We start from the raw sequence: 25,363 nt of genomic DNA on the forward strand, positions 1-25,363 counted from the left end.
CTTCTCTCAAAAGCACCTGGCATGTAGGAGTAAGAACACAGACTTATCTGCTCGGAGTCAGAATAAAGTGTCCGGGTAGGGATTTTAACACTGCTTAGAACAAAGTAGGTTCTATATTCCCATCACATTATCATGTTCTTGTCCTGAATGTGCATTCAATTTACCATAGGAGGTTAAACAGCCAGCAAGCCATCCATCCAACAATCGAACGTCCCTAAGTAGACCAATCGAGAAAAAACGGAATAATTCTGCAACCAATATGAGCATTTTTGACTTAAATGACTTTAATGACATCAACTCAGACTATATAAATTTGTTTGGTACTGAATACACGATTTAACAATAGGTTTACATGTAAACCACCTCCTACAGTCACTACCTCATAATCATGATAATTAAAAAAATATGTCAGTTTACAGAACGTAAGAATGCTACTCTTGCTTTGTTTGCAACATATACTAATATTTATCGAGATTGGGATGGCGTGATCTTAATTTCCAGATAAGTTTTAGTGTTATTTTCCGTAGATAGAGATAATTATGACATTGTTTGACTTATGCCATACTACCTTAAAATTATCATCATTATCTTCATTATCTTCAGAAATGTCCCCCAGGGATTTTGCTATTTTTTAATGTTTATGTCATCCCAAATATATAACCTGTATACTTGAACAAACTGAATGTGATGAGAGCAGAATATTCAACTTTGAAAAGCATTTAATGCATGTTATGACTGAAAATGCAGTCTATGTACTTTTCACAAAAAAATATTTATCTGTGTTAAACGTCTTCTTTAATTTTACATATAATTGAGAAGTGTGTTATTTTACAGAATATAAAAATGCCTTATCTTTGTTATTCACAACTAGTAGCACATTCCTTTCCCTACTGATATGAATCGAACGTGGATTAGAGAGGCCATCATTTCTAGATAACAGTTGTCGGTGTCGTTGTCCATCGGTAGATATTATTATGACATTGTTTGATTTACGTCCTACTACGTACAGATTACCATCATTATCTACAGCGATACCTTGTGGGGTTTGCAAAACGCTTTCATTTTGAAATATCCAATGTATTTTACCTTGTAGATCATAACATGTTACGGTGTTTTTGTCTGGATTTGTATGATAAAGCTTGTTGGCAAATGTTGAAACGTAGCAGTAATACGGCATTTCATCTCCGACAATTTCAATAATGGTCTCGTCATTTGGATTGATCATTCGAATTCCATTTTCACTTCCAGAATAAACTAATTTGGGTCCCCTACATGTTATTCCATATATCCACCCATTTACAAAAATAGTTTTCGTGACTTTTTGGATATGCATGTCAATTATAGAAATGCACTTGGAACCAGAACCACCAGATGATACAGCCAAAGTATTGCTTTCTGTTATGAATACCACATCAAAGGGTGATAAGTCAAATTCTATTTCAAAACTCAGCGATCCATTTGCGTTCAGCACGATAACAGTACCAGTGAATAACGAACTGCTGGAAAATACAATCCTTCCATCTGGAAGCAAACATGTACCAACAGTGTCTTCAGATTTCTTTGTATTAATGGTCTGTTGTAATTTTAGATTGATATTTTCAAACCGTTTGGATGGTACTTTTGTCACCATCATTTGAGCTTGGTTTTGCTTGTTCGCGGTAAGGTCAAGGTCGGACGGTTTACTTTCAACCATGATCTTTCCGAAAGTTTGGATATCGGAAATGATATTTTGCATTGCAGTGTTGATATCCAATGACAGAACCATCGTTTTCAAATTCTCGTTACCGGATATTGACCTGAGGTAATCATCTTTGCCAGAAACCTCCTTTTCAATTCGTGACATTGACAAAAAAGTCTGAAGATCCGAAGCATGTTGTTTGATATCGGATAGGTTCTCCTGTAATATTGCAATCTCTCCTTGTTTTTCCTCCAAAGAATGTAACAGTTGATGGATTTTCTTACTCTCCGTGTCTTCGAATGCATATAGCTCCTTTATTAGATCGGCTTGTATTTTGTCGATATGATTATTGATCGCTGATCGGATGTCTCGGATTTCCTTCTCAATTTGCTTCCGAGTCTCAGATAATGTCTTCATGTTCTTTTGTCGGTCTTTTCTGATTTTCTCAATATTTGCAGATACATCTGCCAATGTCTGCTCAAATTCATAGAAAGCATTTGATGTTTTGGCGTTATGAATGACGTCATCCAGTTTTACGATTTCATCGCATTTAGTGTGATTTTGTACAATGCAGTCGCTACAACAAGGGCATTCATGCTTCTTGCAGTAAATGATATATTTTTCATTGTGCTTTTCACAAAACTGAGAAACTTGAACTACATTACTAGGTATTTTGTGATATTCAGAAATTTGAATGACAGCATGATTTCGAGATGCTTTAGATAAAATGTGGTGTTCCTGACAACCTTCGCAAAGTCCTTCATCACATTCAGTACACCAGACCACAGAAGGGATAGATGCATGCCGGAGATCACAAACACCGCAATTTAAAGATGAAGTCGCCATTATAAAATTTAGGATGTTCACCCTGAAAATGAAATATTATAATAATAGCAAAAGTTGTCATTTCGAAGTATCATAAGAAATCATGGCTTTGAATTCCTGACATTACTCTTATTCAAATTTCACATCTGATGTAGTATTTATGAATTCTTTTATAGCTTTGAAACTACTTTGAAGGATTGTTGTCACTTGTTCAATATATAGGAAGGAAATGTTTAACTTTAATAAACGGTCCATGAAAGATGTGAAAATGAGCCCATTTTAATAAAGTTCATCTAATGATTGTTAATAGTATAGCGTGTGATATATAGTTATAATTTCACATCAAATGAATTATATATGCTAATATTCACCTTAAACAACCGTCTTTATCTTAATATCATCTCAAATGCGATGATACAAAAATGATCAATATTGTGAAAAAGTGCAACTTATTTTTCAGGTATTATCTCTGTTAAATTCAGAAGACACCAAAATGGCGTCCAAAACTTGAAAAGGGCATTTTGCATTAGGGAAAACAAACTTTCACTGCAAATCCTAGATATTCATTTTTTTGTCATTAAAATGGGAAATTTTTTTGGAAATCTGACTGAAACAGTCTTATAGGTCAAAACAATGCGTCAGAAAGATAGAAAAAATGCCATGTTGTAAAATTTGAATACCCTGTTTACGAAATCCAGCTTTTCTCCAACAATTCTGAAATCATAAACGGTGTTGTTCATGTTGTTGAATTAAATCAATAGTTTTTAAATAATGCTACTCTATAATTGAATCGAATTGCTGGCGCACGCATTACTAAAGACCGAAACATGATGGCTTAAACTAGATATATAACCATACTGTACTATTGGAATATACACGTGTCCCTTCTCTTATCCAATAAATATGAAAGGCTAGGAATTTGTTGTTGTCATAAGCTGTCATTTATACTTGATTCGAATGGTTTTGAATTTCTGGAAAAGTATTTCTATAGACCGAAAAATGCCGTCTATACATTGAAAAAATTACATATTTCGGGGGGTGGTCCCCTTTCAATCCCCAACTGAAGACAGTTTTACAATCCTATGCTGTTTTAAATCAATAACTAGACACAAATTACGATCTGATTATATCGAATTTCTGAATAAGTATACCCAACAGCTCTGTGTCGTACTGTTAGTGAAAATGGTGATCAATGTTATCATTTTTCTAAGAAATGTAAGTACTGTAGATATCTAGTAACGATTAAAAGTTCAAATTGGAAAGGTAAAATTTCGATAGTCAAAAGGGCATTGACGAGAAGCACAACTCAACCAACATTTACCTTCAAACAAATTCAAAACTTGGATATGGAAGAAATTCATAATACATTTTATTTGAATATTTTGACTAGTCTTATTTCTGATAAAGGAACTCACTGTGAATCAAACATTTGTTTTTGGTGACACATTCACACATGGTGTAAGATGAAAATCATATATGATGAATCTATTGAGGGATATTTACGACTAGGTGCAAATATTTCATCCATGTTTAGGATGAAAACAAATTAACAATTAGATCATCCAGGATGAAGAGCAACAATTGTGGACTACCATTTCGAAATAAGGTATGTTTGATAGGGAAGAAATGTTGCCTTGCAAAATGCCACCTACTTATCCCTCAGAGGGTTGCTGCAAAATTAACGTGCCGCGATCAAGATTACCCCCCACACCCCGGCACGAGGTTTCGGATTCCTCGTTCCCATTCCTAGTTGACTTGATTGTGTGTTTATCCATCATGTACAGTCAAACGAACGCTCCATTTTAGCCAGATATCATATATTTTGTACCCAATCAACCCGCTTTCGCACGTGACAGTTTTTTCCTTGATTTTTAAAAGTATTTTCGACATTTTATTTCAATTGTTTCGTTAATATGTTCCAATATTTTTTCTCTAATTACTTGTAAGCATTTGGCGACATAAATGCCAATGGGCAACAAAAACTACAATTCGAAGATGAAGAGACAACCCAGATAATTGTTTGTAATTGTTTGTTTTGATGTTCATTGGAAACTGGTTTATTCAAAATTTAGCCCAGATTAGATTAGAAAAGCCATTAAAATGCAGATTTTGCTTGAAATATTATCCGGGATGAACGGAGTACTAAGTCGGTCGCATCGATAAAGAGACGCCTTGTTTAGCTAGAGAAAGACTTTCCTTAAACCCAACAGCCCCTCCCCTCCGCCCCCTGTCCCGGATGGGGGATAAGCATCACTGAACAGACATTTATTGTCAAAATGCGCATCTGGTGCTGAAAAATTAGTACCGTTTATTAAAGGATTAGAACATTGGAAACAGCGGTCGAATTAATGTGTCCGTGAGAGGTAACCAGTGAGGTTTGGCGAACTATGTACGCAGTAAAATAAACTGGAGTTGTTCCCTACTTGTCACTTTCGTTTCCTGTAAAATGAGTACATACTTAATTTACATATCTTTTTAATTGATTTAAGACGTAGTTTATGAGTACAAAACATTATCATAAATGATCCTGTTGGAGTAATTATTTTTACCTGAAAATTACGACTATTTCACTGTACTTGGTTAAAGGGCGACCAGGAAAGTAAATATACAACTGATCACGTGATCATATGACTTTTTGTGTTAAACAGTTCACGATAAGCATGATACAGGTATACACATACAGTTAAAGTGCACGGTTTATCTTAGATATGTTTGAACATTTCTTTATTCTAAATATGTTTTAACATCGATAAACATTAATGTTTGCTTAATTTATTGTATAATATTCTATGGATGGGACAACACTTCATTCAATAATGATTTTACAATTTTATTAAGAAAATGAAAAACAATATTTCCGACTGTAAAGTTCCACTGGTGATTCGCAAGGACGATAATAAGACAGATCTCTGAATAAAATATTTTTACTATCTAACCTTAACTTTTTAGTTTCTTTAACTGAGTATATTTGACGATTTATTAGAAGGGCATTAGCTGCGATTAAGCCAACAAATTAAGTATGATTGTTTTTGTTTAAAATATCAATAAAAGCGGAATATTAAAATAATTATTTGCTACCAGTTAAATTTGATTTTGATGAAATGAGATCAAAAACATCGCTGATATAGTATTGTCCTACAAGCCAACAATTCGACTTCGTATGGTTTCGTTTGATTGCAATCTTTAATTTGATCCTTATTTGGAGAGGTGGTGGGCATGTGCTCAGCATGTTCAGATATTTGAAAGAATATAACGTCAAACTTAGATAGTGAAATAAGGGAGTCTTATGTTTGTATCGGGTCTCATAAACATCAGATGCCATCTCATTGGTTATTAAGATGGCATCTAGTCTTCAAAAAGGCGCGAAATACTGATGCCTCATGGAATTTTATTACGGTTTTATCCATTTCCCCTATGAAACTTTTGTTTCTTGTCATTATCGTCTCATCGTTATAGATAAAAAAAGAGTTTGTATCAATTTGGTAGTATTTGACGGGCAATGTCCCTTTATGCAATTGTTCAAATAAAACTAAAAGTAAAATCAAAATAGATTACTGTTATCTGTATCACAAACATCAAAATCTACCTTGAACTATTAATATCTAATACAAACAAAGATTACGCAAATGTCCTAAAAACATACTTCACACATTTTCATATCCTTCAAGACCTGCTGTTTAAAAGGACTCTTAGGATTACAGATCGAGAATTTTTTTTCAAAATTAAAATAGATTACGTTTATCTTGATACCAAACATTTAAGTGAACCTTAATGTTTCAATAACCAAATTTGAACAGTTTAAAGGAGTCTTACGCATTCACATCGAGAACCTTAGATATTCCCATTCAAGTTTAAATTAACGTCCTGAATACTGCGTATTATTTATGTTACTTCCCTCATAGTTAAATGAAGAGTATAACATATACTATACAGAATATGAATTGAAATATACTTGTTTATATATCCCTATCGATTTCTATGTTATAAGATCTGTGAAAAGGATTTAACTTTTAAAATGTGTAGGGTAAAGTAGGGACAACAGCGGGTAACTCTAAAATTTCTAAATGCACATTTCGCAGCAAACTTGTGTTCATTCTTGATATACCGCTAACATCGAGTTGAAATTACAAATGTTGTTTGACATGTCTGTTGTCAGTTATTTATAATGAGTTTCTTTCATAATTATATGATTAGATATTTCAAAACTCGAGGAATATAGTTAATTGCAGGAATGGATTTACCTCTAGTCCAAAAGGTCACCCAAAGCATTCAAATAAAATAAAAGATCGACGATGCCAAATGTTGACATGCTATGTGGAGAACGCTTTTGCTTTGTGATTTGTAGTCAGACTGTGTGTATTGAATTGTTTTGTTTTTTTTTTTTTTTTTCATATTGTCTCAACCTATTCACTATTTACTTCAACAAAAGTGATGAATTAACAAAAAAATGATCGCGTTGTGTTAGGTTTTTGTTCTGTTTGAAGTTTCCTTCATGCTTAAATTTTCCTACATGGAAATCACTGGTTGAAAGCAACGGAAAGACATTTGATATTTCAAATGACTGTATTCAAATATACCTGTACTGCCATTAACTAATACTACAGATTTTATGGGAGGGTGACACTCACTTAACAAATTATTTATTTCTAAAGCTCTTCATTTTGCATTCGAAATGCTGTCAATGATTGTGTCCTAAAATTTCTTATTATCTAATATTGTACATATTAGGATTTCCTATCCTATCCCCCAACTCTCCTATCCTAACACCCTCCCCCCCCCCCCCCCAAAAAAAAAAAAAAAACCACAATAACTTGATATCCATAAAAGAAAAATTCTATCATGGATAAAATATCCGATACAATAAATATCCGATGCAATACTGAATGTCGACTCATTTGACAGGGACCTTGTCGGCAATTTGTACATTTTCCCTCTGATTCGTCTTAGATTGCGAACAAGACGTGATAATTGAAATTATTATACCTCAGTATGTTTTTTCTATATAAAAAAAATGAAATAATTGTACTATTTCATTCTACAGACTATTTGCCAGTCAATAGTTTCAAAGACTATTAACCAAGTTACTAGTTTCGTAATTAGATTTCCCGAACTTTTCCAGCTTACTTTTCATTGGACAAAAATGACGTCATTTATCAATGGCGTTTCTCTGACCTTTTTGCATGGTAAGGTAAAACACTGAAATATCGAAAACAGGAAGTAAACATCAGACGATCAAAACATCATCATAGTATGACAGAAACAAGATTTACTTCATTAGAACCCGAAGATCTGTCAAAAATACTCAATGACAGAGATTAAAAAAAATACAAATAATGTTATTGGAGTGGCAAAACAGATAATCGGGGATTATTTACTTGAAAAAGACGGTGCATTCAAAACTATAGAAGACTTGGACCAGGCCAGTACAGAGGACGTTGTTAAAACACTCCGAAAGTTTTATGGGGAAGTGAGAAAAACGGATGGCACCTTATATGCTAAAAAATCCCTCATCACTCTTAGATTTGGATTACAAAAACATTTCATTGAAACCAGAAAAGAAGACCTTATTAATAGTGAAATGTTCAATACTGCAAACGACATGTTTAAGGCAGTGATGGTTCAGATGAAAAAAGAAGGAAAAGCTGCTTTTGACCACATGGAGCCTATTTGTCCTGAAGACTTACAAAAATTGAATAAAGATGAACATTTTTCTTTAAACACACCGGAGTCCTTACAAAAGACAGTGTTTTTTGAATATTTATATTACTTTTGTAATAGAGGAAGGGAAATATCCGTGATGTTCAAAGAGATGATTTTGAGATGAAAAAAGATGCAAAAGGAATGCGATATAATAGAGTGAAGATGGGTGAGGCAGACCAAAAAGCATAGGGAGGATGATTTTACTGGTGTTGATGATAAAGATGGCAAAATGTATGAAATTCCAGGTAAATTTTTTATTGGCAATAGATATATAAATTAAATTAAAGCTGCTAAAACCTAGTTCTTTTGGTCCATTAAATCGCATTATTTTTTCCTGATGACATCATGTTTCATCCAGACATAAAAAAAATACCACACAGTTCAGCATGTTCAGTATATATATGTATACAAACTAATATAGTAGTCATCACAAATACATATAAGTGTAAATGAATGCACATTTAACTAGAAGTTCAAATTTAAAATTCATTTATACACAGAAATAAAAAACAATCATTACAAAAAAGTAGCTGTAAATGTACACTGTAAATTTAAAGTACATTTTACTTGACTGATGAGACAGCATTATGTTATACAAGCACATGTACCTTTTTTAATAAGTTACACCGGTTGGCCAGAGGTCAATCGGCGTAAATGACTCATCCAACAGTTGGTTCTTACTGTGAATAATAACATTAGCATTGTGACATAGGAAATTACGGGAGAGTGCAAAAATTTGAAAGTTGTATATTTCTTTCAGCTGAAATTAAGTAAAATCAAAACTCTCTCAAAAAGTGCAGGAACACTGCATAAAAATCTTCTAAAGCACACCTTAAAACAATTATCTGAAAAATATAAATTATCTAATAAAAGTGTCTGCTTTTTTTTCAGGGAGTGTCAATTGCCCTGTTAGATCTTTTACCAAGTACTTTAGTAAGCTGCATCCAGAGAGAACAGATTTATGGCAACGGCCAAAGCTTGCATCTAAAACTACAGAATCAGCTGATGTATGGTACGACAATAGTCCAGTTGGAAAAAATACACTTGGAAATCTTATGGCTAAAATAAGTGAAGAGTGTGGTTTATCTCGACGGTACACAAATCATTGTATACGCACTACATGCATTACGGTCTTGGATGAGGGGGGTATTGAAACTCGACACATTATGGGACTAAGCGGCCACAAATCCGAATCGGCAGTTAAGTCCTACTGCAAGCGTCTCAGAAGCAAGAAAAAACATGAAATGTCAAACATTCTAAGTGAAACTATTCAACGTGCAACCAATTCGAATGATGAATTATCGGAGAAAAGAGTTAAAACTCAGGATACAACAGCATCAGTATGTAATAATGTCTTTGACTTACTTTCTAATGATGTTGAATTTGATCAAATATTACGGGATATATCAAGCTATGAGTCAAACCAGACAAACATTCAAAATATTGTTCCTACCTCATGTAGTTCAACAATTGGTGTTAATAATAACTTTCGTTTTCCATTGTCTGGATTTTCAATACAGAACATTAACAATTCTAATATACATTTTCATTTCGAGAAGTGAGCATGGTGAGTAACTTCAGTAAGTTATTATTTAATATGCTTCTTGTTATTTTTTGTTGAAAATACAGTTATTAAACCATACAATGTTGTTTACTATTTTAAGATACCACATGCATCAGGAAACAAAATTGGTCAAAAAGGTAATGGTCCTGGAATAGTACTGTACATGTAGTACAATGTATAAACAGTATGGTATATGTCTGCTTAATTCGGCATAATAGAATAAGTCTGCCATTGTCATTATCTTTTTTTCAGGTAATAAATTATACAAAAGGAGCCATGTTTAAAAAACTATTAATACACTAGAGCAGTTAAAAAATGCCTTCTTACATATATATGCAAGTAAATATAACTATTTTGAATGAATTAATGTGTGAGATGGTGTTTGAAGATTTCTTTGAAAGTTGTGTTGTTCAGTATAATAAAACACCTAATGACTTCGCCTCGAGCAATAGTTGGTATCTCAGGGACAACAAACTTGTTATTACCCTCACACCCAGTTAATAGGTGTATAATATTACCAATGACGTCACGTAACAATGCAGCAACGTTATGCTTTTCATGTCCATTCGCAACATTACATCAATAAAATGCATACGACCTCATTCATACATTTTTGTACAACCGAAAAACTTACCTAATCTTTTGTACGCATAAAAAGAGTGTGTTTTTTAAAAATAATATCATGTAATTTCGTATTATACATGTTATAGCCCAGGACGCATAGTGCTTAGACAAATTGCCGATGTAAAGAATAATGGCATTTTATTTTTTGATACTTTCTTCATCAGCTCAAAAAGTACATTGAGCTTCAGTTTAGTCATTCAACAATAACGTTCTCACTTATCGAACACACACACAAATTGTATCGTCCAATTTCATTAATCGAAAGAGCCTGATACAACAACATTTGTATTTTGCACGTGAATTTACACAGGTGTCCGACCGAAAATGACATGTACCTATGTTACTATGAAAATGAAATGAATTGAATGAATGTTTGTGTATTGCTGTGTCGTCGCCTAATGTTCAGGAGAGAGGTCGAAAAGTTATACTTGCATGGATATTTCTGTAGTTCTTTTTAACAACAAAAATTATGTACCAGATAATGAAAACAAAAATGATGAATACACGTATCCCTTTTATTATAATTTCCCTCCACACTGATAAAATACAGTATCCTAAATTAAAGTCTTGACATGTCAATAACATATAAAATGTCGTAGTTACGTATAACATGTATAATAGAGATTTCCAATAAAATGACATACGTACGTAACTCGACGTACGGATGTAATAGAACGGGTTATTGCCAACCATCAAATTTGATTGAATACGTCGCTTATGTTTGAACAAAGTATTCCACGACTTCCTAAAAATCACACTATATAATGTTCGTCCATGTACATTTTTTATATCATTTACGAAAAATGACAGAAATATTGCATTTTTATTTATCACGTGGTTTTCCAGATTCCCGCCTTTATTTTACTGACATGAGATCACGTATTAACAAACGTATCCCATACCTATCATACGTACGATTCGAGTTATCTTTCGTGGTTTTGATTATGACAGTTATTTTTCAATATACTTTGCAGATGAACGCCCCATTATACTTTTTTTTCTGTCTTTCTTTATAGTTTATCTATCTTTTTTATTATATGTGTTGCGGGGAAAATATTTAGAAGGATAAGTTTTCGACAATTTCTGAAATATCGAAAGCAGAATTTTTCAGAATCCCTCTTTATAAAGGTTGAAAATGAAAATGCAGATATAACTATCGCTTCAATTTAATTTATAAACAAAAATATTTTTCATTTTTTATAAAATGTATTGATAAAAAAATCCCTATATATGTTACTTTTTTTGGGGTGGAATTAAGGTGTGTTCGATTAGGGATTGTTCTGTATTAATTTGTTTAACGGGAATGCTATCGGAGTCCAAATACAAAAGATATTTCCAGGGAATATATTTGATATCCCTTGAAGTGATTTAACTTAGAGTATTTTATCCATTTTATTGATAAACAACTAAAAGGGGGTCACCGAATTCATTTTAATGAGTAAATCATTAACGGACACGTGTAAGGTAAGTAACATTGAACCACATAACATAAACAAGGTATATACAGATATTTTTTTAAGTAACAGACAAAGTATAACTCGCAAAAAACTTAGCCAAACAAGAGGTCATAACTGTGAAACTAATATGATGCTTGGTTTTTTTACAACGAACTTGTTACTTTTGGTGGGCAAAGATTTCAACAGACACTTGGCATTCCTACATTGTATGTATTACTCTTCTACCTTGTTTAATATAAGCAAGACTTCACAATTCTCCCAGTTATTATCATTCATACATGTTGACAAAAGTTAAACGTATAAAGCTAAGAGACACAATGGATCTTAAACTTAGTATCCCCAAATCTGTAAAAAAGTATTTTAGAGGAGGTCATACATGTAATTCTGTCTTCTTCTTTTTTTTTTATCAGGAACCTATATGAATTCTAATACCTAACTGAATATTGAGAATTAGGCCTTTAACCAGAAGCTTCATTGAAATATATCGATTAGATGCGCACTAGAAATATTTTTTAATGATAGAATTCCAGAAATCTGAATTTTGAATTCTAATACCTAACCGAATATTGAGAATTAGGCCTTTAACCAGAAGTTTCATTGAAATATATTGATTAGATGCGCACTAGAAATATTTTTCAATGATAGAATTCCAGAAATCTGAATTTTATATAGACAGTATCTTTTTGCCATTGTGTGACCTATCAAGAGTATGATCACCTACAACTATTTTGCGATTCATATTTTCAATTAACCGTCCACTCCTTTCTAGCATTGAAACAAAGGCTAGGCTTTAACTGTCAGAATTCAAATCATTTGCCTCACCAGAAATAAAATTCAAGTTCCGCTACTGTCGATTGATTGACAGTTGGTTGCTTAACGTCCAGTGGCAAATATTTCATGCATAATTAATGTGTAGAGAGCGTGACATTTCATCTAAAAGAGGCATCGGATTTAACGTCCCCACTCTGACAGGACGGGACTGCGTACTTGTACATCCCGCACATCTAAACGGACTCCCCACTTTGGCAATGCTTTAACTGCCGAACGGAACAAGACCAATAGTGACCATATTTCTATTCCCTTGATCACCTTTGAAAGGTTATTGTCGAGACGTGGCGACCAAAATGACAGTTATCAATCTGGAAGAAATACATATACATGAACGTTTATTAATCAGAACATTTGCAACACGAATGTGTTGCCTTAATTAAGACACCGTGCCCCTTCACATGATAATATTTCCATGTTCAGTGCACCACTTAATCTGGGTCAAACTCATAGTTGGTATATAATTTTAAACGTTTTATATTTTGAACAGATCGGAAAAACAGACGGGTGCACAGACCAGTAAATATAATAGTCCCATGCTATCATACGTTGGTCATAAAACTAAAAAGATCATATTAATTAACAAAAATTCAATTAAATAGTCCGTACATGTCAGTTTTTCACACGAATTTGTATAATTAAACGCTAAATATTTGAGGAAAAACAATTTCAGAACATTGACGTTATAGTACATCTACGTTTGTAAGGGCTCTTCCTAGAATCCAGACATCATAATAATTAAAGACAAGATTTAAACAAAATAACTGATTCAGAAAGTGTAATCATATTTTTCCCGCAGATGCGTCCTCACAAATTCCTTTTGATAAAACTCTACGGTGAGGGGACACAGATGCATCAGTGATCTGCATTTTTACCTTCGACAAAAGTATCTTGAAATAATTAATAGATGTTTGCTAAAAAAAGAAGAGGCAAGTCGTGTACACCTTTTACATTCCGGCGTGTTTGACACTTTTTTCTTAATCTTTTAACTTGAAAATGAGAATATGATCACGCTTCAGATTTCATTATTTTTATTTGATCGAACTTAATTTTGGTTTATGAGCTTTAAGAATTCATCGTTTGGGAGATAGATATATGGGTCAAGTGAAATGACGAATTAATGATCGGTGTATTTGATTACCGGTAACTGAACTAATTATTCCCTTTAACACTGTTTAAGGTTGTTGTCAATGAAATCACCCCAAATTTGATAACAAAATATGAAAAGAATTAAAATAGTAGTGTGTGCTAATTTTGAAATAACATGTATGCCAACAAAGTATGTGTATTCAACGAGCCACAACTTCTTGCAGTCTATGGTCCCCTCCGTCGTCCTTTACTGCAATAGGCCGAGATACGGTTAGATAGGTCGGTAATGTCGAGTAATGTCATTTTATTTGAAATCTCTAATAAGGATCAATAACAAAATTGTATTCATTTTAATGTGTTCAGTTTTCATTCTACAATTAACATATTATATTCTGTACAGTAAAACTTAGCGTTAGGTCATTCAGAAATAACATTATTACGTACCATATAGAAAACATATGGTAAGGTCCCATTGTCCTTGTTTGAAAGGTGCAGGCAAAACAATAATTATCATATTGTCAACGTGAATGGACACACTTGACGTATAATATGATGTGCTATCATGGTTACTACCAATACAATTAATTGAACGATTGCATGTTTGTGTAACGGAGGGCGCTAGATGTAACACTGGGAGGATTTTTCTTCTTCATAAGCGGAACGTAAAAATAATTAATTACCGAATTATAAAAAATGCAAAGATAAATATACATACTACCCCATCTTTCACGCTGACGGGATACTTTTATATCATAGAGGTTGTATTCTAGAAATACCAGTAAAATTAGAAAAATTGTATAGTTTATAAGGAATCATACAAAAATACTGTTTTGATTTTAATGAGATGAAAATTTGTTTTGTGTCTTTTAATTTCATACTACGATGAGCCTACCGTGAAAATAGGGCTTTGTACAATATTTGCGATCCTGTTATTCTTTAGGGCTAGATGTTTAATTAATCATGAATAAAGTTAAAATATTTTTAAAATAACTCCAATTTCTTTCAATTTTAAAATGAGGGCAATGCTTATTCCCCGAAATAACCATGCTATATACAATTTCATTGATATGCCATGGTTATAGTGCATATAATGTAGTCAAGACTAAGTGTATAAAAATAATGCTCTAGGGGATTCAGAGGGAGTGTACATGTAGAAACTCATCTTTCTCGGGATTTTTGTTTTAAAAATGATAAACTGAATAAAGAAGAAGCACACTCAAACATCTCCTATGCCAAGTCAAATCCAAAAACCCCAAGCTTCCATGCCTTAAAAGTTACTGGATTATGCCATGATGTAGATTTGATTTGTCATTAAAAACTGGTCATTAGGATTCCTTTTTGTTCTTAATATTTTGAACATGACATTTTTGTGTTTATATGCAACATTTCTATCCTTTCTACAGAATTAGGATATTTTAAAGAAATATAAAATAACATGAACAAAGAAAATATTGTGAGGCTTCTATTACATTCAAGAAGAGAGTGTGGATAAACAAAACTTGATATCTGATGTCAATTCGTTTTTGGTCCAAAGTAAAATTTGAATTCATTGGAGTGATACATTTTCTGAAATGATTGACACTAACAATCTTTCAAGAGATCAAATAAAAAGGATACGCATTTCACCTCATTTTTCTATAAAATTGAGTTGGAAAATATATTTTGGAAAAATATTGCAATAATTTCTGGCCGGTACGGATCTGAATATACGGACTGTCAAACAGAGAATGTCATATGAAACATTCAATCGTGATGTTAATGTAAAGCCACTTTGAAGGCTCTATTATTCTTCAGCTATCTAAAAAACAATTTTATTGCACAAAATCTTTCATATTTGAAAAAATCATCAGAGTCAAAATGCGAAACCAAACTTCTAGTAGTGTATAGCTACCACACTACTTCATTCATACAACCGAACAACTATCGCAACGTTTGAACGCATGAATAAGATTTTTATAATTATTACTTGTATGTACATCTTCCACCCTAATAAACAAAGTATCTATAAAAATAACTATGGCGTTTTATTTTTATACTGACTTCATTAGCTTGAAAATCAGCGCGCCCTAGCGGGTTCACTTGATACCCTTGCTGATAAGTATTTTTTTATTATCTATTTATTATTGATTTTTCTTTTTTGCATGCTTTTCATTATTATTATTGTTTAGTGTTGATTTATCTTTCACAATGGTAAATTGATTGTCACTTTTATAAATTCTGATATGCCTCTCTGGCCGGGATGGCTGAGTAGCTGAACTACAGCATAACTAGCCTGTCAACACTGAGGTAGTGAGTTAGAACCTTTACATCAATCTTATTGCACACGCAAATAACAGTAAGCTTAATGTTCTAAGATCGAAGACATGTAAGTGCACATTTCACTCAACAATTATTTTTACTAAAACTTTCATCATATTTACTAACATGTGGATTAACATGATAAACAATAGTCATATAGCAATATGTTTATTATTTCGTAATACGTATTTCTGTGAAGCAAAAAGCTAAAAATAATCGTTATTCTATTGTTCTTATTTCATTTCAGCTATCACATTTGGGACTGATTTTGATTCGCTTATATTTCAATTTTGAATAAATCTAAAATGTTTTTGTTTTTTTCTGTTTTGGAATCTAACGTTCAAATTTGCTCTGAGCATTGCATTAGATCTTATGTTCTTGCACTGTTAATACCAAGGGTTGCCTTTGGGTATATAAATATATATTCATTCCTTAGTAATCTTTCGACTAGCAGGTAAACCCTTGCAAAAGTGGGGCGTCCGTTTGCAGAGATGTTTAAATTTGCAGTCACGTCCGGTCAGAATGGGGACGTTAAATCCAATGCTTAGTGTAGAGAGAGAGTGCCATACTCTCTTCATGTTAAAGAGACCTTGCAGCAAATCTTTGAGGTGTTCGTAGACGACATATTGCAAGGATAAATATCTTTCCTAATCCAATATACAGGATACACTAATTTTCCAGAGGCGTTCCTAATTTCACAACCTTTTGTAGGATCTACCTATTGTATTAATTCCTCCTGATTATGCATCCTAAACCAATGAATCAATTTATCTTGCAATGTTCGTAACGTAACAAAGCAATACCTTAACTAAGACGTTCATTATTTTGTACATGATTTCGGCGTTAGTTTTCTCGTTTGAATTGTTTTACATTTGTCATTTCGGGGCCTTTTATAACTTACTATGCGGTATAGGTTTTGCTTGTTGTTGAAGGCCGTACGGTGACCTATAGTTGTAATTTCTGTGTCATTTGGTCTCTTGTGGAGAGTTGTCTCGTTGGCAATTATACCACATCTTCTTATTTTTATATTTACTATAATGTTGCAATTTTATTTATAAAAACAAAATGGCTTATAGTATACAAAAGCCAAGAAAATTTTCAGTATGCGGCAGTGTACAGTTTTCCTGTATAAATTAGGTAATTATTTTGCCATTTAAAGTTTATCCAATGGTGGCATAAGGCCTATATTCCAGCAGTAGAAAATCAGATCGAAAGTACAGCAGGCAATATAAGAAAGTAAGAATACATGTGTTTTATCTTTTATCAGCAAATGAAGTAATTATCTCCTACCATTGTTTGATACTGTATAACTCAGTACTGCTTTATTCGTGCCAAGGTATTCTTATGTCTGTTATGCGGATATTAAGCAATTTGCTTCTATCAGTATTTGATACAGAATTACTAAGAAATACAAGGATCATAGAATCAACATCCGTTCTCAAAATCTTTATATTTCAATGACAATATGTCATTGTAATCTAATAGTTGTCGTTGGTTGCTGTCCATCATAATATCAAATTGTTTAATTTTATTAGTTTAAATAAGTTTAATGCTAATTGTTTACATTTTGACTTATCCCCATCGATTTTTATAGCATACTAAATGGTATGGGTTTTCTTCATAGTTGAAAGCCGTATGGTGACCTGTGGTTGTTGATTTCATTGTCGTCTTTCGTCTCATAAGCAATTATATCACATCCAAGTTTCCAAAAATCCATTTTGGTGGAAATCTATCTATGTTTTGCCTAGCTCTTGTCTTAATTTTATGCAAATAGAGAGATCAGAATGGCAGAGTTGATATCTTTCTTTTGTCCTGCAGGTCTCAAAGCCAGTACAATATCAAGATTGAAAAAGAAACTGCAATTTAATAACACTATAATAACTTTTTTGTTTCAGTTTATTGATACAAATAGGAAACTGTAATTTATGTTAGTAACATTTCTCTTAATTCATATTTGCTGTTTTAAAAATGAATATCGATTATGATCCTATCAAATCATCATATTTTAAGAACATTTGACCGAGAAAAGATGAATATCGAACAAGCTGCAGGCAACTGGTTGTATTTCTAATGATGAATATCGGACCTCTTGCTAAATTCACATTCATATCGTGCGTGCTATCGGCTTAAAGTCAAGAAATTGCCTAACAAAGGTGCCTATTTGCATTATTCTTTTAAAAGTTAAATTCTGAAATAAATATTAAAAAAATACTACTGTTACCTATATTACATCGGTACTAGTACTTTTGCAATACTTTCAATTTAATGAACTTAGACCACTTAACATTAGGGAAAAACATATCTATACATAACATTTAACATGTTAACATCTTCTACTGTCGCTGAATCATAACTAAAAAATGAGTCAGTTTACAGAATATAGGAATGATTCTCCTCTTTCATTCGCAACAATCAACATATATCTTACTAAAATGAATCGAGACTTTCATTTTCAGAAAACAGTTCTCGGTGTCGTTTTCCATCGGGAGAGATCATTATAAGATGTTTAATACACGTCCAACTACGTAAACATTACCACTATGATCTGCACAAGTATCCCCCGGATTTTACAATTTTTAGATTTTTTTTTACTTCTCAAATATATAACCTTTATTCTTCAACAAACAAACTGAAATGAGCGAAGACGAATTAATCATGTTAATTTTAAAGATTGATTTATCTAAAAATCTATACTTTTTTCACCAAAAACATATTTATTTATAATAGTAAACGTCTCCTTCAGTCATTAACATACACTTGGGAACTGTGTCAATTTACAGAGAATAAAAATGCCTTTCTTGTGTAATTCGAAACAAGCAACATATTTCTTTCTTTACTAAAATGAATCGACCATGGTTCGTAGAGACCATCATTTACAGATAACAGTTCTCGGTGTCGTAATCCATCGATAGAAATGAGTATGACATTGTTTGATTTACGTCCTACTACGTAAACATTACCATTATTATCTACAGAGATGCCTCCTGGTGTCCGCAAAACGCTTATATTTTTGAATGTCCATTCTTTTTTACCTTTTAGATCATAACATGTAACGGTGTTCATGTTCGGGTTTGTATGATAAAGTTTGTCGCCCAATGTTGTAACGTAGCAGTAACTCGACTTTTCACCTCTGACTATATCGCTAATGGTCTTGTCATTTGGATTGATCATTCGAATTCCTTGATGCTGCCCAGAATAAATTAATTTGGATCCATTATATGTACATCCATATATAAACCCCTCTAAAGAAATACTTTCCTTGACGTTTTGATTTTGCATGTCAATAATATAAATACACTTCGAAACAGACACACCAGATGATACAGCCAAAGTATTGTTTTCAGTACTGTACGTTACATCAAAGGATGGTGATGGTAAATTTACTTTAAAATTCAGTGATCCATTTGCGTTCAGAACGGTTACAGTACTTACGCCATAGAAATGACTGCTGCAAAATACCATCCTTCCATCTGGTAGCAGATATGTACCTACAGTGTTTTTGTCTTCTTTGGTGTTAATGGTCCACTGTAACTTTAGATTGATATTTTCAAACGATATTGATGGTACTTTTGTCACCATCATTTGAGCTTGTTTTTGCTTGTTCGTGGTAAGCTCAATGTCGGATGGTTTACTTTCAACCATGATCGTTCCAAAATTTGGAATACCGGATATGAGATTTTGAATGGCAGTGTTGATATTAAATGACAGAACCATCTGCCTCAAATTATCGTTACTGGATATTGAAATAAGGTATTCATTTTTGCCAGAGACTTCCGTTTCAATTCGTTTCATCGACAAAAAAGTCTGAAGATCCGACGCATGCTGTTTGATATCTGAAATGCTCCCCTGCAATAACGAAATCTCATGTTGTTTTTCCTCTAAAGAATTCAACAGTTGACGGATATTTTTACTCTCCTTCTCTTCCGCAGCATATAGCTCCTTTATTATATTTGAATGTATTTTGTTGATATGATTATTGATTGCTGTTCTGGTCTTTTGGATTTCCTTCTCAATCTGCTTCCGAGACTCAGGTAAAGTTTTCAAGTTGTTTTGTCGGTCCTCTCGAATTTTTTCAATATTTTCAGCGACTTCCTTCAATGTCTGTTCGATATCATAGAATGCATTTGACGACTTGACGTTATTAATGACGTCTTCTAATTTCGAAATTTGTTGGCAATTGTTGTGACTTTCTACAATACAGTTCCTACAACAAGGACATTCATGCAGCTTGCAGTAAATGCTGAATTTTTCATTGTGCTTGTCGCAGAACTGACTAATCTTTACTACATCACTAGGCAATTTATGATATTCGGAAATTGGTATAATAGTATGATTTCGAGTTCCTTTAGATAAACTGTGGTGTTCCTGACAATCTGCGCAAAGTCCTTCATCACATTCAGTACACCAGACCGCAGAAAGTTTGGAAATATGACGGAGATCACACACACCGCAATTTAAAGATGAAGTCGCCATAACAAGATAGATATTTTGTTACTCTGAAAATAAAATATTATAGTAGGAGGCAGTCATAAGAAATTATCCCTTTAATCTTTATACTGTAACTCTTTTTCTTTTTCAAATTCAACATCTGATGTATAGTTTTCTTACGTAGTTTTATTTTGTAGTGTAGCCAATGTTTAAGACAGTAAGATTTTGAAAGACGGACCTGTGATATAACTTATTTCGTGATAGTCAAATAAACTGTCCATAAAAAAGACAAAATCTGTCTAATTATTATTTCTTGTTATGTATAATTGTTTTTGAACAGCAGCTGTGGGACGCATTTAAAGGTTTTCTATAACAACTATTTTTATCTTTATTCATATGCATTTTATTAGATAAAGATGATAAGTTTTTTTAACATTTTTGGAATTATAATGTTAGATTGCTCCTTTGTATCTTCTGTCACTTTTTGATAAGAGTGTAAGTCTTTTTCTAGGAATTGTCCCTCTCAAATTCTGAAAAAGATAGCGTCCAAAATTTTGAAAAAGGCCATTTAGCATTGGGAAGACATAGTTTCACTCCCATGTGTAAACGTTCTGACAATCAAGAGATATGTTGTTGTCTTTAAACAAAAAGCTAGAAGAAACGGCTACTTTCGTAATATATCAGAATCTGGCAAAAACATTCCTATGAGTCAAAATCTTTTCAGTCCAAAACGTGAGTAATAAAATTCTATGTAAATACCCATATTCAAATTCCAGCATTTTCTCAATAATTCTGAACTGTAGAGTTTTTGTTGTCCTAAAATCAATACATATCAGATAATATTGCAGTTGGACTTAAAACGCAATTCCTGGAATATTGAAACTGTGTTTAAGTCAACAACTTTCAGAAAAATTAAATATTTCATTGTATAGAATATATAACCTAACAATATAAATCTTGAAGATGTGGAATGATTACCAATGAGACAACTATACACCAAAGTTCAAATGAAGTGGATGTAAGCAATTAAAGGCAACCATACGGCCTTCAACAACTAGAAACCCCATACCGTATAGTCGGCTAAAAAAGGCCCCGACATGAAAAATATGAAACAATTCGTTTGAAAAAACTAACGGCCCAATTTATAAATGTTATAACAAAACAATTTTCGAAAACAAATATGACAGACACGAACCTACGACAACCACTGAACTACAGGCTCCTGACTTGATATATGCACATAAAAAATGTGACGGGGTTAACATGTTAGTGAGTGCTCAACCCTCCCCTAAGTACAGATCTGAGAGTACTCGCAGTTACTGACAACTAGTTATAAAACAACTAATAAAAAAATCTTGTATCTAATACTATAAAATATCAATCAGTACACGCCCAACATCAAATGGATTTAGTGTAAAGACGTCATTAACAGTCAGAGAAAACCATGACATTGTGCAATGCCAAAATATAGGTATCGACAGATTGTAGTACCGCGAAAGAAGTACATATGTGTAATATCTAGTACGGTTTTAATGTACTGACAACAAAATCAATATATTAATACCAATAAAAACAATATTCAAAGATCTAATTACAGTGTTGAATATGTAACCTTTTAGTATAAGTGTATTTAAAGGATTGGTAAGTTTACCCTGATCGTCTATCTATCTGTTTGTGGAAATTGCGATAGTTTATACTTTTTGTATGAAAAATGGAAAGTCTGTAGAATAAGAGCAACATGAGACTGAAACTACTCAAAACGATCAAGAAAAATCAAAGTTTTTCGCAAACAAATGTATTATGTGAATGGGATAAGAAAAGAAAATAGATTTTATTGAAATGTTTAGATAAGTCACATTTCATCTTTGGAAACTCGCTTACATCATTTTTTTGTTATGCATGTATGCATGGCTTTGGATCAGCAGCATATCAAAAACATACAATATAATAATGTGTTCAGCGGGTTTTTGTTTTTGTTTTTGAATATTTTAAGTATATTCATCGATTCATCATTTGCTAAAATGTGATCGCAGTTTTATCTATTTACGTCTAAGCATCATCTGGCGGCAAAAACAGTTCTAAGAAGTAAGCAGAAATTAAAAGTTGAAAAACAACACAAATGAAATTGATTTTGGTAATTATTTGGTTGGTGTCCAATGGCAAATATTTCATTCAATATTTGTCTTGTGTAATGTTTTGTTATTGGTGTTTGTCTTTTTTTTTATTTTCTTTGCGGCTTTGTTATTCTTTGTTTTTTTTGGAATTATGATTTTGGATTGTACACTAGGTAACTAGGTAATTTTTTTACACTTTTTGGCAAACAAAAAAATATATCAATTGCTAGGCAAATTGTGCTAGATTGGTTGACCAGAATGAAATGGATAGTTATAGATTGCATTTACAGACGCCTTTTTTAATTTGCTGATTTCACCTTGCAACAACAGACATTAGGTAAGGTTGAAATAGAGCTAAAGAAGAACAATAATTCACAAGAGTGACAAAATAAAAACACAAAAGGATTAAATCATCACTGAAAATTAGAATCAATTTGATGTGAATCGGAAACGGGGAGATATATGATTGTGGTGACGATCATATCTTAAGTATCTGAAACTATTTAATCAGATGTTTGTATTCTTAAAACATGCTATTGAAACCACAGTCGTAAATGCAGCATATGTTTTAAAGCAAATTTGACTTGTCCGTGATATAGCATAAAATAGTCTATAAATCTATCTTTTGGTCCAAAAATATTTAAAAGGTTTGTATATTATCATATTTAGAATGTTTCAAACGGGGGAGATACTGGATATGTCTCAGCTTCTCACCCCAACCACAAAAGGAAAAAATTGCCACACTGCGAAATCAAAGAGCTAGTATGTGTAGAATGGCTGACCTTACAGGTTACCATAAACAATTGAGTAACATGGGCACCGCCACTTTATGAAGATTAATATGGTATTCAGAATTTAGAGTATGGCTAATCCTGATTGGCCGTTGTGTGCAGCTGTTGATTTTTTTATTACTGACAACTCCTTGCACTCTGTATTTCGCAATAGGTAAATAATATATTTTCCGCTAAAGGAACTAAGCAATCTTTGCTATGCTGCTGTGTCGAGACACGTATTTTTAAGTGCATATTTGAAAGACAAGGGAGATAAGAAAAAAAAAACACGTTACGAAAAGCCACGGGAACCTTTATTTTGTAACTAAAAAACAAAAACTGCCCTTATATTTTTTTCATTAATTCTACCAGGGTTTCGTTCTAAAATTAACTTTCTATACTGTCTGTATCTCAAAAAAAAACTATTGTCGCCTACGAAAAAATCAATTGTTCTTTGCGATCTGTATGCAATTAAAGAGTTGTTCTCTTTTTGTCACTGTCGTTTCCTTGATGTATATTTACTTAACTTATGTATCTTATTATTTGATTAAAGACAGATCGATTAAGTATAAAGCATTTGTACAAATAGTTTTAGATTCATTAATCTTACCTTATAAATACAGGTATTTCATTGTACGGCAACCAGGAAAGTAAATGTACAACTGATCACATGACTCTATGGTAGTTCACTATATTTACAAAAATAGTTAAAAATGGCGGTTTATTTAAATGTGTTGTATTGAATTGAATAATAAGGTCATCTAAATACCTTATTCGATAATGGTTTGACAAAAGATTTTAAGTTAAATCGAGTGACTGGCATATTCCCATCAAAATTGTGTCTAAACTTTGCAAGAGTATTAGTAAAGGAGAATTCCATCATACAGAACACAAACTTTAAATTATTAATTTTTCCATCTCGATTAAATTGATAACTAATTTTTCCAAGAATGTATGTATATAATTCTTTATTTGGCATTTTCAACTTTTTCGATTCAAACGTCACTGATGAGTCTTTTTTTGTAGACGAATAGCGCATCTGGCTTACAGAATTTAATCCTGGTATCTATAATAAGTAAAGATTTATCCCTTACAGACTTTTATGAAGTTTCAATCCATATATCAAATTTCATTGTCAAAAGAATAAATCAGCTTATTTTCATAACCTATATAAGTCAACTCGATAGTTTGTTTTTATTTTTTCGTAAATTAAAACCAGACAACATCCCCACAGTACTGTGTTAAATGGCCAGCAGCAGCTTTTGTGAATAAATGTAAGATTTCGGTTTCAATGCCTACCATTCTATACTTGAAATAACTAGTTTAAATGCGTCTTCGACAAAATTTGTGTGACGCCAGATAGGAAAATCATCATCCGAAGCATTAAGATGATAGGACTATTTACTGAAATTCAAATTTTAAACTTGTCTAAAGGGGTTATTACCTTGGATACAAAATGTACGAACTTTAAATCTAAAAAGGATTAGAGAACTAAAGATTTTTAACGGAGGAATCATAATTGTTAATCCAGACGTATAAAAGTGTTTAACACTTCATAAATAGTTAATACAGCCTGAGCATCAGCTTGGTCTCAAAATTTTATAAAATATAAGTTGTTGAACATTTACTTCATGCAGATATAAAACGGAGCATGCAAAGTTTCCTATACACATGTATCGAGGACACCGTCTCGTAATGAGAACTTGTGATGTTTTAGTCGTTGTTGAATAGTGTCACCACTATATTTTTAGTATAAGTCGTTACAATGAAGTTATTTTTGGAATTATAATCAATCGGCATTTGAGTTTGCTTACATTACACAGCATAGTTGTTTTGTTTTTCAGTTTGATAAACAAACACAAAATGCTTTCCAAAAGTATTAAATTCATTTTTCTTGTCCTGATACCGTTCTATTGCCTTCGAAATGTTTAGAACGAATAACAATTATTTTATAACGTATCTGACTGTTTAGTTCATTTGCTATGTTT

At 32.5% G+C, this 25,363-nt stretch overlaps 1 protein-coding gene across 2 annotated transcripts; it reads right to left on the bottom strand.

Moving 5' to 3' along the window:
* Positions 1–805: 805 nt before the first annotated feature.
* Positions 806–24,041, bottom strand: LOC127705675 (uncharacterized). Of its 2 annotated transcripts, XM_052210018.1 has the most exons (3): positions 23,986–24,041; positions 19,496–20,559; positions 806–2,546 (listed from the first exon to the last, which is right to left on the bottom strand). In XM_052210018.1, the coding sequence occupies exons 2-3, from the start codon at positions 19,531–19,533 to the stop codon at positions 824–826; spliced, it is 1,761 nt and encodes a 586-aa protein (XP_052065978.1). In that variant the 5' UTR covers positions 19,534–20,559; positions 23,986–24,041; the 3' UTR covers positions 806–823. The 2 variants fall into 2 exon arrangements, with proteins under 2 accessions (XP_052065978.1, XP_052065979.1); XM_052210019.1 differs by lacking the exons at positions 19,496–20,559; positions 23,986–24,041 and adding an exon at positions 5,053–5,237.
* Between the last annotated feature and the right edge of the window lie 1,322 nt (positions 24,042–25,363).

The sequence above is a fragment of the Mytilus californianus genome, unplaced genomic scaffold (assembly GCF_021869535.1).
Source record: "Mytilus californianus isolate M0D057914Y unplaced genomic scaffold, xbMytCali1.0.p SCAF_6, whole genome shotgun sequence".
Taxonomy (NCBI): domain Eukaryota; kingdom Metazoa; phylum Mollusca; class Bivalvia; order Mytilida; family Mytilidae; genus Mytilus; species Mytilus californianus.

What these genes read in the sequence shown, in the direction of transcription:
- LOC127705675 (XM_052210018.1), bottom strand. Translation starts at nt 19,533, where the DNA reads ATGGAAGGATGGTATTTTGCAGCAGTCATTTCTATGGC. An exon ending in GCAGCAGTCATTTCTATGGC is followed by an intron (nt 2,547 to 19,495) that starts GTAAGTACTGTA and finishes TTTCATTTTCAG; the next exon opens with GGTGAACATCCTAAATTTTA.